This window comes from Notolepis coatsorum (assembly GCF_963971535.1).
Source record: "Notolepis coatsorum genome assembly, chromosome: 6".
Classification (NCBI taxonomy): domain Eukaryota; kingdom Metazoa; phylum Chordata; class Actinopteri; order Aulopiformes; family Paralepididae; genus Notolepis; species Notolepis coatsorum.
This window is the reverse complement of record NC_140170.1, coordinates 154,193,338-154,211,028: the sequence shown is the minus strand read 5'-3', so window position 1 is coordinate 154,211,028 and position 17,691 is coordinate 154,193,338. Positions and strand designations below refer to the sequence as shown.

At 42.8% G+C, this 17,691-nt stretch overlaps 2 protein-coding genes across 2 annotated transcripts in view; one reads left to right on the top strand and one right to left on the bottom strand.

The window, feature by feature from the left end:
* Nucleotides 1–1,566: 1,566 nt before the first annotated feature.
* ccdc36 (coiled-coil domain containing 36) lies at nucleotides 1,567–6,507 on the bottom strand. Its single transcript, XM_084317660.1, has 8 exons — nucleotides 6,384–6,507; nucleotides 6,129–6,208; nucleotides 5,587–5,782; nucleotides 4,940–5,064; nucleotides 4,777–4,825; nucleotides 4,571–4,655; nucleotides 4,142–4,257; nucleotides 1,567–2,267 (listed from the first exon to the last, which is right to left on the bottom strand). The coding sequence occupies exons 2-8, from the start codon at nucleotides 6,182–6,184 to the stop codon at nucleotides 1,632–1,634; spliced, it is 1,263 nt and encodes a 420-aa protein (XP_084173786.1). The 5' UTR covers nucleotides 6,185–6,208; nucleotides 6,384–6,507; the 3' UTR covers nucleotides 1,567–1,631.
* A 1,271-nt stretch (nucleotides 6,508–7,778) lies between these two features.
* cUnh1orf159 (chromosome Un C1orf159 homolog) overlaps nucleotides 7,779–17,691 on the top strand; it is a 28,183-nt gene continuing 18,270 nt past the window's right edge. The window contains exons 1-4 of the mRNA XM_084317039.1: nucleotides 7,779–7,850; nucleotides 11,646–11,726; nucleotides 11,822–11,906; nucleotides 17,555–17,650. Coding sequence (XP_084173165.1) covers nucleotides 11,655–11,726; nucleotides 11,822–11,906; nucleotides 17,555–17,650 — 253 coding nt within the window. The 5' untranslated portion in view covers nucleotides 7,779–7,850; nucleotides 11,646–11,654. The remainder of the gene's footprint in view (nucleotides 7,851–11,645; nucleotides 11,727–11,821; nucleotides 11,907–17,554; nucleotides 17,651–17,691) is intronic.

The window sequence follows — 17,691 nt, the reverse complement described above, 5'->3', positions numbered from 1 at the left end:
CAAAGAGGTCAGAACCCGTGGATTGTGGAATTTTTTTTATGGGAGAAACTATCCGTAATTCATGCCAAAGCCTTTTCAGGTGTCTGGTTGCCGATTTATTTTGTACATAATCTCATATGCAACCAAACACTCTAAACAGTTATGCAGACATTCATTTAGTTTGACAGTTATTGAGTTTGACTATTGCCACCAGTGATGTCATCTGGGACATCATTGTGTTGTGTTCATTACAGCTCAATGAGGTATAATAAGTTACATGTAACAGGATAAGGTAACAGTCCCCAATACCCCAAGACAAGGTATTGCTATTTTCTTTTTTACATCTACATAATTTCCTGGTGCTGTAATTAACACAACATATTCCATGGCCATATTCAAACTAATTTACTCTCAAAGATTGGAGAACTAAATTAATGTGTGCAAAACTGTTTAGTTTTTGGACGTGTGAGATTATGTGCAGAATTGTGCCCCTTTAACAACCACACTATAGAAGGTTAACCCTTTCACTACCACACTACAGATGGGTAACTGTGTGGTAGTGAAAGGTTAACCTTCTGTAGTGTGGTAGTGAAAGGTTAACCTTCTGTAGTGTGGTATTGAAAGGGTTGACCGTCTGTAGTGGTAGTGAAAGGTTAACCTGTAGTGTGGTAGTGAAAGGGTTAACCGTCTGTAGAGTGGTAGTGAAAGGTTAACCGTCTGTAGTGTGGTAGTGAAAGGGTTAACCTTCTGTAGTGAAAGCGTTAAACCTTTGTAATGTGGTAGTGAAAGGGTTAAGCTAAATAAAATTCTGCAAGCTAATAAAAAGAGCGGGAAAAGGTAGTTGAATGAGGCTGCTGGAACAGACCAACATTATGGGAAATGCGCTTAGCGTCTAGATTCTAGTGTGTTCCTTTAAGATAATATTTAGGGCATTTCTGCTCTATTAGGACAGTGAATAACAAGGAGTCAGGGGGGAGAGAGAAGGGGGGTGACATGCAACCAAGATCTCAGGTCAGATTTGAACCTATGTATGTTGCACTTAATGTGGTCTGGGCCTTAACATGGTGAGTCACCAGGATGCCACAGCAGCCTCATTCAACTACCTTTTCCCTGCTCTTTTTTTATTAGCTTGCAGAAGATAGACACCAATTTCCTCTCAGTGCGTTCAGTAGAAAGCTATCCGGCTGCAAGCTAGCCTAGCTTAGCACAAATGAAAGGAAGCTGGTCTGTATCCACTTCCATTAATTTGTGCTACTTGTCGTACAGAACTTGTAAGTCGCTTTGGATAAAAGTGTCAGCTAAATGACAAAATCTAAAATGTAAATGAGAAGATGTTAAGCACATTTCCCATGTTGGCGTGTTCCTTTAACATTTTAGGTACATTTAAATATGGATAGTACCTTGTGTGACCCAGACTTGAAAGGTGTCAACTTTTCCATCCTTACACGACACAAAAGAACATTAAACACAAGAGGTAGTGTCTATAATATTATAATATTTTATTGCTGCTGATGACGTGCTGTTTAACATTTCAGTGAAGGAGTTTGGAAGAAACAAAACACAGCTCAGAGGAGCATAGTTAACACATTTTAGAAAAGAAACGTGTATACCAGTCCAGAACTAAGAACACAATAGCTTTTCACTCAAGCTCCTTACTCCTCTACAGGGAACGGATCAGAATCACAGCTGTCAAACAACACCTGCCAGAAGTCGTTCTTTATCTTGGTCCCAGTGGGCAGGTTTGCAGTGATGCACGCAGGGCTGCTAGTGTCCAGAGACCACAAATTGTACGGGGTGAGGTTGCCTCCTGTGGTTTTGTTAGAACTGGAAGCCCTGTCGCACCCTATCCGAGGGTCTGGCTTGGGACTGGCCATCCTGTTCCAAGAGTGATGTTGCTTGAGAGGTGACGGCACTTCCGGTTTGATGTGTCCGGTGTTCTCGTCCCAAACGCCGCCGTGTGCCGGTTGTCTCCTGTTCCTCTTGCGGCGTCTCGCGACAGAGCTGCCCTCCACCACGACACAGTCAGGGGAGGTAACAGCGAGCTGTTCAGGCGGGCTATTCTGCTGGAGGCCGGAGAGCGGGCGGACTGGCCCCGGTGACGTCTGGACGGTGCTGTCAGTCACCCTGACAGGGTCAGGCTGGGCGGGATGCTTGGACACCAAGGTGCTGAGCAGGCCCAAGGCCTCTTGAAGCATGTTCTGTTCTCTTCCCTGTTCCTCTCGAACAGCCTCCAGGTTCTTCTGCAAGGCCTGCACATGGGAGCTCATCTCTGTAGACGCCTCATCTGTCTGAAACAAAAAACGATAAATAATCATTATACAATGGCATGCACATTTCTTGATTCTGATTGGCTGAAACAGTGAAGTTACCGGTTGTTATTTCGTATACCACACTCCACGTGACCCCAGAACCCGCCCACAACTGAATTACTTTTTTTCCGAATGAATCCGCCGTTCATTCTTTTCCAAATTAAACCAAGATGGCGGACAATAATCTTTATGAATGGATGTATTGATTTCGTCATAACGACTCATTCAAAAAAGATACAATCACCTGGAATATGTTAGTTGTTTACACAATGTTGGATTATGTAATTGGTTTGTCATGACCCATTGTAAAACAAAATATAAATCGGGGGGGGGGGGGGGGGCGGAGAAGGAAAAAAGACATGCTGACATTGACGAAAACGAACGTATCATTGTACATTTTGATCTATGTACATGTATGATGTTACCCCGAATATGTAAAGCCGCGGGGACCGACACGATTTACACCAATCATTGTTTAAGAAGCACAGTGAAGTTACCGGTTGTTATTTGATTGATTGATTGATTGAACGTTTTATTAACAGATTGCAGAATGGGTACAATACAGTACAGCTCAACACACAATTGTTAAGGGGATGCAGATCAGAGAAAGACTTTCGTCTTGTTTACATCAGGGTCCCCCATTTTCAATTCATCATAACATATATGACATACATGACATAGATAGACAGTACTGCTACATCTATACATTTATGACATACCAGATTTACAAATACAGTACTGTTTGTGATACAAGAGTAAAAAAAGAGAGTATATACATTTGACAAAGAAACTGTACATTGGAGGAGGTTGGTAGGTAGGAGATTGGTAGGTGGAGTGGAGGGGGGGATATTTTGTACAACACACTCCACGTGACCTCAGAACCTCAATGTAAATAAACCATAATCACCCTACAAAAACAGTACTGTATTTGTAAATCTGGTATGTCATAAATGTATAGATGTAGCAGTACTGTCTATCTGTATGTCATGTATGTCTGTAAACTTGTGCATAACGGAGTCATTTTATATGAAGTTTGTTGTTAGATGGCATGCTTTGTAGCAACCTCCCTCTGCTGCAAAAATGAAGCAATTTCTCTGGATGTCCCGGACACAATGGAAGTATGGATATATTCGTAACGAATAATTAAAAAGGGATAGTCAACTGGAATGTTAGTTGTTTACACAATGTTGGATTATGTAATTGGTTTGTCATGACCCATTGTCAAAACAATAATACATCGCAGGATTTATATGAAGTTTGTTGTTAGATGGCATGCTTTGAAGCAACCTCCCTCTGCTTCTAGACACGGAGGCAATTTTTTTTTTTTTTGCCTACTTTTTCTGCGGATGGTTGTGAATAAATCTCCATTATGCTTCAATTACTGTGTTTATTCTATAGCAATATTGTTGGGTGAATTCGGCCATTGTATAAAAGTATTACACCACTTGAAGTTGTCCGTTATAGGAATTAGACCACGCCTATGGGGGGTCTAACGACCCTCGGATGCGCCTCGGTCCTAACAACCACCCATAGGCGTGATCTAATTCCTATAACACACTGTCACGTGATGGAATGCTTAATCATGTTACTGTAAGTATTGATTGTTAAAATAATTGGAATTGACTCCATTTGATTTTCTTCTCCCTGCTCTTTTTTGGTCATGGAATTTTCTAATCGAGATGTGCATTGATTATAAAACACTTTTATTTTATGGAACTGTGCATTACCATGAACAGAACAAATAAAAATGTAATTAAATCACCATGATTCAGAAATGACAGTCACTGGCTGCCAAGAGAGGAAGTCACATTTAAGGTTGCTATCATCTTGCTTAAAAGCGAAGTACTAATCACCTTGAGTAGTCTTTCCCCCATTTTTGTCAGCTCTTGTGTCTGGGAGCTCACTTTATTCAGCATAATCTCAAACTGCTGTACAATGTCATTGTGAAGACTGGAGAGATTGTGCTGCACTGCAATAAACAAACAAATAAATAAATAGTAGAATGAATATAAATGTATGCAAATGTCTATGTGAAACATTTCTTTCAAAGTATGTCTCTGAAGACAACTATTTCAAGACAAATTAAATTTCTCCAAGTTAGTTTACATAACTTCCTTGCTGGGTAAAGGGCACCCTCTAGTGGTCATGGAACACTTCATGAATATTAAAGAAACTATATCATTGGTCCAAGTTACAGGCGTTTAACAAACCGATGCTCAAAATAACGATGATGATTAATATACTACAGATAAACACTTCCTAGGACCCACAAGGAAACATACGTGTTGTTGCAAATTTGTCAAATCCCTCCAAGATTGTTTTGCATACAGCAGTGTTCTTCTCTGTGTCAACGACTGAGTGTTTCATCTAAAAAAAAGATTATAATAAAAAGATTGCAGCGTTATAATTCCACATCAAAATTATGAGAAGAAATAAATACAAGCTTGTGTGTATTAAAAAAGAAAGGAAAATTGTTACTATGACTTACATTGTTGAGCATTTCTCGAAAATATAGGCATTCCTTTGCTAAGAGATCACTGATGAGATGACACAAACAAGGGCCAGGCATTACAATGGATTTTTCTTTTCAATCATACAGGTAGAAATCCAGTGAATTTTCATATTTTAACCATTTTCCATTGAACAAATACCTTTCACTTTTTTCTTTTGCCTTTTTCTTATCCTCTTCAAACCTCTCCAGCATGCGACCCCTCCCTTCTCCTCCAAACAGGAAAGGTTTAGTGTGGTAGTTACTTGGATTCTTTGGGTCACTTCCCTAGACAGCATTTGTGTAAGAATGTTTAGGGAGGACAGATACGTGACACCATGTGTCGGTCTTGATTGAATTAACATTTACACATTAAAGGGGTATGTCACCCATTTTAAGAATTCACATGTTCTTCCTGTGCCCCACGACAGTTCAGTCAGTATTTGTGAACATGCACCACTCTCTCCTTAACTACAAATCAGAGAGAGAACCCTCAGTGGGGTTGGGTACTGAAATTAAATGTTTTGTTATTACAGAGAGTTAAATACAGAAAAAAGGTAACATTGGGTACAGACTACCGATACCGAATTCCAGGAACTGGTACCGGTACAAATGGGTCGGGTTGGGGTCCTATGTAAATGGTCTCATACTACTGTAATCAAACCAGGACACCTATATTATTCCACAATCACCTAAACCTGAAAAGGAGAGAACGTAGTTATGAGGCTCTTATTTCAGGAAGAGCCTGGGTGTACAGCAATGTAAAAACTGAATAAATTGATAGTGCATCCATTAAAATCCATAAAATACCTCCTGTGAGTGTGAGCTTTGTTGTGATGTCCTAGAGGGACAACTCATCTCCTGAGACATGCGCTGTGATGTCCTAGAGGGACAACTCATCTCCTGAGACATGCGCTGAGAGTTTTCAGGCCATAATTCAGAGCCACACATAAACTGTGAGTCTGTTAAACCGGCATGGTTAGTCACTCCAATCCTGTTGGTATTGCTGGTAAACAAACAAACAACAAATCTTATGTCTTTGCAACACAAGTTAAAGAAAGGTATAATACCCAGCACACAGTTCCATCAATTATTTGACAACATTGTATTATTATTATTATTATTATTATTATTATTAATTATTAACAGTAATAAGTAAGGGAATAGTCAGCCACTTGTAATTTTACCAATCATAAAGTACAATACAACCTCCAACCTGGATGGTGTCAGACATTGTCTGGTAAAGTATTCAAAATGTATTTGCTAGCTACCATATTATGAGGCGCCGACTTGGTGGCAAAATAAAATGATGGTTACTGTAGCTCAAGTGTTCTTGCTTGGTAAACTAATACCTGTTTCCAGCTGGGATGCTAAACATCTCTTTAATGTCCCACACATTAGGATTCATTGCAGCAGCTCACGGTGACCCGTCCTGTTTTGAAAGATGATGGAAGTTAACGTTAGTTAGCATAATGTTAGCTTAACAACATGTCACGTTAGTGACAATTAGGCGACACGGTACACCTGAGCTAAGTTACCTGATTCAGCAACACGGTGTATGAAATGTTAGTTAGCTAAGTGCTAACCTATTGTTGTCCTAAACCTACCTGTTTAGACACCGCGGTGATGTAATGTATCAGTATTGCATAATATACTGTTTTTAAAATAACTCCAATCTCCACATATTTATCACCAAGGCGAGCTGTTCCTGATCAAGTGCGTCAGGACATTTAAACATCCCGCCCGCCAGTGGCCGTCACGCGCGCGAGCGAGGCTTCTGTGGCCAAACGGACTACAGTTGCGATTTGCGAATGAGCCAGCTGGCTAAAACTGACACAGAAATGTTGATTAATGTTGTGTACTTTCTTTAAATAAACTGAAACTGAAGTATCCCCTCCATTTAAACAGTGTTCCGGTGAATCCGGTGGCTTCCATGGGGGCAGTACAGAGTTGCAGCCAGGCCTCAACCTCCTGCAAGGATGCTGCAAGTACTAAAGGTTGTACACTATTGATTGATTGATTGATTGATTGATTGAAAACTTTATTAACAGATTGCAGAATGGGTACAATACAGTACAGCTCAATGCACACAATTGTTAAGGGGATGCAGACCAGAGAAAGACTTTCGTCTTGTTTACATCAGGGTTCCCCATTTTCAATTCATCACACTATGTATGTAACTATATAAACACACACACATACAACGTTCAAAGTTTAAGTAGTATTTAAAGCCTAGTGCATTATTTTAAAGTATTTATCATATTCATAAAATGCTCCTTAATTCGAAATGATATAATTTAATTCTTAACACGTTCATTGTGGGGCTGGGGGTGTAGTAGTTGCTTGCACCCCTGATTCCACTTGTGGAGGAGGGTGCCTGACTGCCCATCATATGTATACTCTGTCAGGATCTAGGGGTAACAGTACTGTATATTTGAATACCGTTTATGTCACAAATGTATCAGTACTAAATACCTATATGTCCCTATGCCATAAATGTCATGTATGTTGTGTATGTCATAAATGTCTATATGAATTGAAAATGGGGGACCCTGATGGAAACAAGACACACGTCTTTTTCAGGTCTGCATCCCCAATTGTATGTATTGAGCCGTACTGTATTGTACCCATTCTGCAATCTGTTAAATAAAGTTCATTCATTCATTAATTCATTCATTCATTCATTCATTCATTCATTCATTCATTCATTCATTCATTCATTCATTCATATTGAATCTATGGAGCCACAACTATGGAGAGGTGCTGTGCCCCCACAGCCCTTGAGCAAAGCACTGGACCAAAACTGTCCCGAAGGCACTGCACTACTATGTGAACTTAATTGACAGTGGAATATGCGGCCATTTTCCGGTAGCTTGTGTAGTTCCCCACAAGCTACGTAAAAGTAGAGTGAAATATTGATGTGTTGTTCCTAAATAATATTTCGTTTGGGTTTTTATTTTGAAAAACGCGACCCGGAAATACTACTGTCCACTCGCCGCATACAACAATAACAATAACACAGCTGTTGACAAGTTCGCTGATTGACAGCTCGGAGTCAGTGTCGTAGTTTGCTGGTAAGTTGTTGCACGTGGTGCGTTTCTAATAACTGACACGCAGCAGTTATCTGCTAGGTATGTCATCGGCAACAGAACTGGTATAATAAGCTAGCTAACGTTAACCTGTACTGTTTTGTCAAATGTGTCTTGTTTCTCTCTCTAGCTGAAGCTACCACTAACTAGCTAGTTATCGGGTCGCATAATAATAATAATTCCAATGCCATTTAAAATGTGACTGCACGTTTCACTTTCAGCTAACGTTAGGTGTAGGCTTTTTCTATTGTGCAACTGTTGTGCAAAATGTAAGTAACCATTTGAACAGATTTTGGGGGCATGGGGAATGTTGTGTAGCCGAGGGCGTGATTTGTGTGCTGCTGAACCCACCACTACTACTAACCGCAAGATTTCCTGGCTTGTTGCGAGGCTACTAAACTACTGATGCATACAACTGATTTGTTTTTATTTTATTATAGAGCAACGGGCGAACCACTATTGAGTTCGATCCCTAATCGGCCCTAAACACAGTTGTGTTCAACACAGGTAGAGATGGGCACAAAAACATAAAATATAGTTACAAATGAGTGACAAATGCTCCTTAAACAATGCATCTAAATAAACTGCAAAATACTGGTAGAGACTAATGTATTTAAAATCGAATGCATGTATTTTGAATTTTCTAAATCATGAAAATACATAATTTGAAACAAGGATTTCTGAACATTCATAAGTAAACAAACGTCTACCCATTTTGTTTACACCAAAACAGAACGGCTATCGCGTGTCTTATTCTCTGTCTATTTAGTTGGGAAATGCTATTTCACTTATCGGTTTCCATTTGATATGGTTGCATAATTGAGCAGCCTATATTGGTGTCCCACTGGTCTGAGAATAGTTTTAATGGTACATAACTCTATTCCACTGATCTGAGAACAGTGAATGGTAAATAACTATTCCTCTGGTCTGAGAACAGCCTGAATGGTAAATTACTCTGTATTCCACTGGTCTGGAATGTGATTTAATTTGAAAGAATATCCATTCTCATTAGACTAATATGACAGCTGTCTCAGTGGCTTAACAAAGTTGTTTTTATAAATGTGTCTTACATATCTTGAGAGGATGTATTTTCTAAATACAAAAGTACTGTCATCAAGATTAGATTAGATTAAATGTATTGTCATTATACAGCACAAGTACAGTACAACGAAAAGAGGTTTGGCATCCAACCAGAGTGCAGAGAGTCCAATAAGATATACAAAAGACAAAATACATCAAAGTAATAGGCCTACATATTTCAAATAGTCTACATATCATGGAAATACTGCCCATCTCTGCAACTACTAGCTAGCTAACCTTATTAACCAATTAGCCTGCCTAAACTAAGTTTGTTTTACCCTAATTGTGTCTGATCCTAACACACTTATCTTACCTGCCTTACCCTTCTATTGCTTAATTTCTTCGCTGAGTCAAATTAATTGTGTCTGTATGTGTGAGATGGGCAGTAGTTGCATTACATGTATTTGAAATGTATGCAATTACTTTAACGTGTTTTGTATTTTGCAGCCATCATAAAATCATCATGTAATATGTAACAAGACGGTAGCCCTACTTGTGTTCTTCTGAGCATAGTATTTTTGGATTTAGACAATACCAAAATACTTCCTCATCAAAGATGGGTAAGCAAAATAAATACAAACAACCTTTTCAAGCCACTGGTACAGCTGGATGCTGCATATAATGTGAATGAATACTGGTATTAATTTAGAAAACGGGCAACATTTTAGGAGTACAAGGCCGGCTCTTTACCCTTTCTAATCTTTATCTTGTATTTTTTCGGTATGGGTAGATTTACTTTGTTCACGAATGGTCAGAAATCCCTGTTTCAAATATGTATTTTCAGTATTTAGAAAATATGAAATAGGGTATTTTAATTAAATTTACATTCCTTCCCACCAGTACATTTGTTAAAGGGAGTATTTGTCATTTGTAACAAGATAGCATTTTGGTGTACATTTGTCTGTGCGTGTACTCACTGTATGATTATATTATTATTAGGGGTGCACCGATATGAAAATTGGCCACCGATACCGATACCGATTGTTCAACTAACACAATCGGCCGATACCGATACCGATACCGATAATTGTGGCAAAAAATAAGTGTTTTTAATTTTTTTTATTTATTTTTTTTATTTTTTTTTATTTTTTTAATGAAACTACTGTATATTTGTATGTGTGTTTGTATTTGTAGGCCTCTTTACTTACTTAAAAAAGGAAACATCAAGAAATATGTTTATGGTATCACTGATCCCTCTCCCAGTATCGTCTGGCGGCCTGCAGAGGGATACTATTTTCTCAACCAGAGCTTTCAACCAATGCAATGGAACCATTCTGGCGGCCTGCAGCGGGATACTATTCTCTCAACCAGAGCTTTCAACCAATGCAATTGAACCATTTTGATTGACAGTCGATTCGGCCAATTACGCCACACCGCTAGCACCCACCTCCTGCTTACCACCAAGCGTTTATTCATTTTTCTACTTCGGGGCATGCCGCCATTGATCTGCTTGCGAGAATGCGAGTCAAACTTAGAACCACAACAAGCTAATACGTTAGCTGCCCGGCAGTGCCCGCCGACCAGCGCGCTCCACAGGATGGCCAAACGAGACACAATGATTTTACTGCAACAAATTTTATAATAAAACAAAGCCTTTCTATACATTTGTCTGGTTGAAAACTTTATTAACAGATTGCAGAATGTGTAGTTGGGTACGGAATGAGCAACGGAATGTAACCGAGCTATGCACGGCTTGCTTGCTATCTTCGGGTAAATACTATGCTGATGTAATTGAACGTGTAACTAACTATAATAACGTTAATGCCACAAAACGAATGTTTGTGTCATTTTAACAGCAGATACTTTCTTAAATGCCATCCTCCCGACAGAGCGGTGTTGATGGGGAGCTCTGATGGATTCGCTTGGTTGTGTTATTAACATTGAACAGCTAACCGAAAGCTAGGGTTAACTAATGTTAAAGGTTTAGCCATAACGTTACGTTGGCTAAAGTTGGGGCTATTCTTAATCCAGTAATAATGGCTGCAGACCTGCAAGCAAAGTACAGCAAGTTGGCAAAGGAGTATTCCAACGTAAATCACATTTTCACCAGTAACGTTAGTCTTCTGCCTCCCGGCTATGAACGGACTCGGAGTAATGCCTTGCTGCTATGGGTAATAATAATATGCTGATGTTATTGTCCGTGTAACACTAACTATATAACGTTAATGCCACAAAACGAATGCCTTGTTAATCATAAATAGTAACTTTGATGCAGTAGCTTGTGTGTGTGGGGGGGGGACGGCGGGCGTTGTGCAGGTAGGTCGCGAGTGAATTTTTTTTTTGCCTTTTGACGCTACACAAATGGATGGTTAGTTATCGGCGACTGCTATCGGCACATTTGAGCTTATCGGCCGATAGGCCGATAGCAGTCAACAAGGCACTTATCGGCCGATACCGATACCCGACCGATATATCGGTGCACCCCTAATTATTATCTTGATATGGAAAAACACATTGAAGCTACTTCCTCCTCAAAATACTTAAAAAAATGAGAAATTCAGCTTTTGACCCCGATTTCTTCCACGGAGAATTGCATGGAACTTCTCAAAACTGTACTTAATAATGAATTCATATGACACATTTATGAATGAAATGCATTTTTGACCGGTTGCAGTAAGATCTTGAGAAGCAGATTTTTTTTTGTTCAGTCATTATTGCGATAAATGTTCCATCTAATTTCAGTCTGTTTTGATCTCCAAGGGTCCAAATATGGCTCTGCCTTTCCTTATGGTCTTGGCAGCGACTGTGATTCTTATCAGACCCGAGACACCAGTAACTAAGGTAGAAGAAATGGATACAATTTAGCTACAGGACTAATGTTTCTTCAGTTAACATGTAGCCTGGGTATTGACGTGTAAATTCTATTATATCCATAGGCTCTACGTCAAAATGCACTGGAGTGTTGTGGGGAAAGACAGCGATCGAACAGTTCGTGTTCAAATGACACGCATTGTGAACCAGGTAACCTGTCCTCTGTCACAGAAGGTTATGAAGCAGCAGCCACACAACAAGCTCAAAGTATCTCGCACTTGCTGAGATTCAGACTTACTTTCAGCTTTAACCCTTTCACTACCACTCTACCAAAGGGTTAACCCTTTCACTGTGACAATACAGAAGGTTAACCCTTTCACTGCCACACAACAGAAGGTTAACCCTTTCACTACCACACTACAGACTGTTCTGTTTCATTAGGGGCTCTGCTTGGCATCAGTACTGCACTATCTCGCGTACGTGCACGCGTACTGAATAAACCACAAATGTACCTCTAATACCAGTATTAGTCTGACCACACCCCTCATCAGCTTACCTTCATAAGCAGGTGTGTGGTCACCTGCTCTCCTCCTTCTCGCTTTCACCACAAGGAAGAAGTGCCTCGGTAGATCCCCACACTTGACACCATGATGGAAGAAAGGTTTAGGAGCAGCTTTGGGAAACAAGGATACGTTGACATCATATCTTTATTTTCTCTCTCACTATTTTCGAGAAAATACGGCGATATTGTCTTCGTACTGGAGTGTCTGGAAGATGATGATCATTCTAAAAACCCTCCACCGGTTTTCGTATTGGGAGCACGCCGCTGCATGCTTCTCAACTGCAGTTCCTTGCTGTGTTTGTTGGGGTGAAACCTGTCAGGCCACAGCTGAACTGTCGGACATGCCGCTGTTGTGAGAAGCGGTGCGTTCCAGGTTGGGTGAGTAGTGTTTGCTGGCGGGCTCCACTTGTCTGTTAGTGCTATGGGGGCTACTTGACAAAGTTTATGGAAACCGGCCCCAGACTAGGGTCCTTTGTTCAGCCACCTAGGCGACAGAAGGCCTTGGTCTGGAGACCATTATAGTTTTAACTAGTGGGCCGCGACCATTGACACTGGTGATCCCTGTGTGTTCTGGACGAGTGGATTCTCTCTGTCACCGTGTTAAGGCCCCATCTTTCATATCCAAATGAGAGTATTCCTTCACGAGGGGATATGTGCATGTAATGTGTGATAGCGGCAGATTCATGTTCAAAGTCAGCTACACAGGCCAGTTGGTACTGTGCTGATTCCGTCGGATGTGGTAATGTCACCGTTGTGAAGCGGTGTTGACATCTTGTTTTCTCTTTTCTCTTAAAAAGTGAGGAGAGGTTCAGAACGGCGGCCTGTCTGGGTGAGTGTTATGTCATTGTTTACATGTTCATAGCTTACGGTTAGCCGGTCAGCTGTTAACTGCTGCGTTAGCCTGCTGGATCGCTGCATGGCCTGCTTAAGGCCTACTATTAGCCAGTCAGCTGTTAGCTGCGGGGCTAGCATGTCGTGGTCGCTAGGTAACGTTAGCTTGCTGCTATGGCCATGGCCTGGCGCGGGGTAGCTTAGCTTCTCGCGCGCCGCCGTGAGCTCGCTTCTGATCGCGTGCGTCGTTAGATCGGCGTCTCGCGAGCAGAAGCAATAGCACCCGAACGGTTGGAGCAGCCGTTAGCTTGATGCTATTCTGTTGAACGTGCTTTGATTTTAACATGTTTTACACTCTTGACCACGACGTCATCCTTGACGGGGGATGTTCGTCGACCCTGCCCTGAGCCTGGACGGGGATTGCGTCAACAAAGAGGACTGTAGCGACTGGTTGGAGCGGCGACGCTGCCCGGATCGAACAACACAGGACGGCTGTGTTCTACGGTGTCTTGTGACTGCACTTCGCTGATCTGCGTTCCGGGTAGGAACGGGGTTGACCAGACCTCATAACACGTCTTCTGGTTTTACTTTGCTAAATGTATTGTGAATAACGGTGTTTTTCCCAAAACGTGTGTTGCTACAATGCATTTAGGATACGTTGCGGGTTATGTGCGAGCTGTTTTTGTCACTGGCAGTTAGCTTCTCCGTGCAAACGGGATGTAATGATCTGGTTGTTGTGTGAGTAACACGGCCGTGTACTCACAACTAAGGTAACTAACCTATGAAGCTATGCTTGGTGACAAGTGAGTAAAAGAATGTTCTTTCTCAGACTGTAATGACAATGAACAGTGTGTTCACACATTAACAGGTTTTCCTGTTTTAACTGGCCGTATTGAGGGTAAAATAGGAGGATTGTGTTTTCCCCCCCGGTTCCCTGGGGACTTTATCACCTCCTATCAGACATGTTGTGCATTAATTGTGTCTTTTGTGTGGTAGGGATACGATGTAACTCTTAGCTTGATTGCTGAGGTTGTGCTAAATCTGCTGGAGAAACTTATTTCCTAAAGGGAAATTGGTTTGGTTGCTGTCATGTGTGCTTAGCAAGGCCTGTGGTCGATACTAATCAAGAATGATGTATTCTCTCATTGTGAAAAAAACGGCGTTCCTCTGTTGAGTGTTTTTGCCATTTTTTGTAGGTGATGATGGGTTGTGTGTGTCATGTGACCTACAACTGGGTTGTACTGGCCACAGAAGCACATGTGTATGTTGGACCGGGGTTCTTAGAGCCCTCTCTATTCTGTGTTTTTCCTTAGTAAAAATCAGATAGCAGGTTAGCTCATGCGCTGTGTGGAGCTGTGAAACGCTTCATAGAGCTGACTATGACTGTGTCATATTCTCTTTTTGTCGTTACGTCGTATCATGGGTGTGGGGTCGTAAAGGGGTGGACTGGTAACCTTTCCTCTCCCCATTGTTCTGTCGGTCAGGGGTACACCCCCTGTCCTTCAAGGTTCCCGTCACGTGGCGGTTCGGCACGTTACGGGGGGGGGGGGGGGGGGGGGGAGTTCCTGGTCCCACGGCCTGGTATATTGGGCGTGTGCACCGCAGGAATTCCCCCGCCATAGAGTACGTCACCGTTTACTCAGCACTGTCGTCATGGCTTACAGCCATGCCATTCTGTACACGCTCGATCTCGTCGGATCTCGGCCGCTACACAGGTTGGTCCTGGTTAGTACTTGGTTGGGAGACCGCCGGGGAATACCAGGTACGGTGTGCTTGGGGGCTGGTTCTCCATTATTTTTCGCTCCTCTCTCACGCATGGCGAAGAGGGGCCTGTAGGGGTGGTTTTTTGACCTCCTCTGGTGACCCTGTGCTTCCCGTACCGCCAGGCCCGGTCCGAAGTGATGTTTGCGACCCGTAGGCCTGGGTTAACCCTTTTTGGAAACTGAAACACTTGTACTGCGGTATAGCCGGTGTATACCCGCAGGTGTGTTTTGGAGTTTTTTCTTGAGGGGTTATAGGAACAACCACCGCATTGGGTAACACCGAGGTGGTTGATTCCCTGGTGTGTTGGAGCAGTGTCAACTCCCGGGTTCACCGTTTGAGGGTGCCCCTGCACGTTCATGACGTCTGCCAATCGTGTCAGCCTTCTCTGCCTCGACCCCTCTGGGTGGGGGTTTTTAAATGGAGGCTTGGTCATGCAACACCGCCAGCTTACGCTCCTTCCGCCGGGGCGGCTGTGTTCAGCTGTCCCCTCTGGCGCCTGTCTCGTCCGCAGTCTCCAGGCTAGGGTTAACAGCCTGTTGCCTGGTTTTTCCCCGGTGCGCTGCCTGCTTCCGTTGGTTAACCTTTTTTGTGTGCTTACGGCCATGCTGACTGTCTGTTCTGCAGGGTTAGTGTGCCAGGCGGTGTACTGTTGGGGGGACGGGGCCCGCTCGGTTTACGGCCATACCGACCTGAACACGCCCGATCTCGTCCGATCTCGGAAGCTAGGCAGGTTCTGGCCTGGTTAGTACTTGGGATACCGCCTGGGATTACCAGGTGCAGTAACTGGGGGGCCTTTGTCCGAATACGCTGGCGATGTGGGGGGCGGGGCACTACGTGCCCACCTGGTGGGGTCTTGATGCTGGCATCATGGACTTCTCCGGGCCCCCATTCCAGGGAGTCCAGTCCTTTTGGTGGGTCTGGGTCTTCCTTCGCGCTCCGCTGCTACGGCCTTGCCACGGGGTTGGGTTTGCCCTTGACCCCGTGATTCTGGGGGCAGTAACGAGGTTGTTCCTCCGTTCGTTCCCGGGTGGCATGCGGGTTGTGCGTGTGTGTAGTCGTGGGGTCAAGCCACGGTCTGCTCACCCTGTGCGTTAAGTTGCTTGAGTGCCTCTTCGCACGGTCGGGTCCGTCGCCTTCCCGTGAAGCCTCTAATAGGGGGGATACCCTCCATTAGGGGGGGTCGGGGGGGCTCGGCCCTCCCTGTTCTGATGGTTTTGGGGGGCTGTCAGCGGGGTGTATTTGTCAGCCAGCGGCTCCGCTTGGCCTCCCTTTGTGCAGTAGTGATGCCAAGCAGAGCCCCTAATGAAACAGAACGTTAGGTTATGACTATAACCAAGTTCTGTTAATTAGGGGTGACGCTTGGCATCAGACGGCCGCTGCAGCCCTTGACCTCACCTTGTGGTGAAAGCTTGGGAAGGAGGAGAGCAGGTGACCACACACCTGCTTATGAAGGTAAGCTGATGAGGGGTATGGTCAGACTAATACTGGTATTAGAGGTACATTTGTGGTTTATTCAGTACGCGTGCACGTACGCGAGATAGTGCAGTACTGATGCCAAGCGTCACCCCTAATTAACAGAACTTGGTTATAGTCATAACCTAACGTTAACCGTCTGTAGTGTGGTAGTGAAAGGGTTCATTTAAAGGGGCACTTCACCAAAAAAAAAACAATGCATTTTTGTTGCACGTAATCTCACACACATCCAAAAAAACTCGACAGTTTTGCACATACTCATTTTATTGAGAGTAAATTAGTTTGAATATATGGCCACCAGTGATGTCACCGGGGACATTGAATCCTTGTGTTGTGTTAATTACAGCTCCATGAAATGATAAGGTAGCAGTACCTACAAGACGATGTATTGCTGTTTTCTCATCACATGGTGCTGTAATTAACAGAACACAAGGATTCAGCGTCTCTGATGGCATCACTGGTGGCCATATTTAAAGTAATTTACTCAACAACTGTCAAGCTAAATTAATGTGTGCAAAGCTGTTGAGAGTTTTTGGACATGTGTGAGATTATGTGCAAAATATATATGCATTATCTTTTGGTGAAATGCCCCTTTTTAAGGCCATATCGAATCAAGAGTTCAGACTGACACTAGTGATCGAGTGGTCAGCCAGTCAGCTTTATTGGTGGTGTGTCACAGGCTCAAGCCCCGTGAAGGTCAAACAGATAGCAGTGTCCTCGCTCTAGAATGACTGGTACATACTGTATCTTTATAATGGATTCCGTACAGTCGGATGTACAGTCAGACATACGGTGACCTCATTGTTCCTGGAGACGGATTTGCATTTGTGTGTTTTGCTTTGTGTAGTTGCCTAGTAACGGGGTTGTTGTACCTTCAGAGATTGCCCTACTACACTATCCCAGGAGGAACACTATGAATATAGCATGGAATATAAATGTAATATCAGTCCTTCTAAGGCGAGGGATATAATAGAGATAGAGATATATATATATATATATATATATATATATAGCCTAATCCTTGATAACACCATACAGTACATACTAGCATGACACCTAGGCTGTAGGTAATTTTGTTTCAACAGTTCGGTATTGGCTACAGATAATCCTTTCTGTAACATGTAGCGCATGACAGTGACATCATAGGATGGATGGGCATTGAATCCCCTCGAGAGCATCGCTGGGCAAAGAGGAAAATCAATTCATCATCCTTGTTTTCAATCCCCAGGATGCTACCTGCGTGTCCTTGAGAACAGCATTGCTGTTTGCATACACTGTGACTCAGCAACTGTGGACCTGGAGAATCTAACGGCCTGCAGCTTTAGTAAGCATTGGACTTTGACTGTCTTTTGAGAAACACACGAT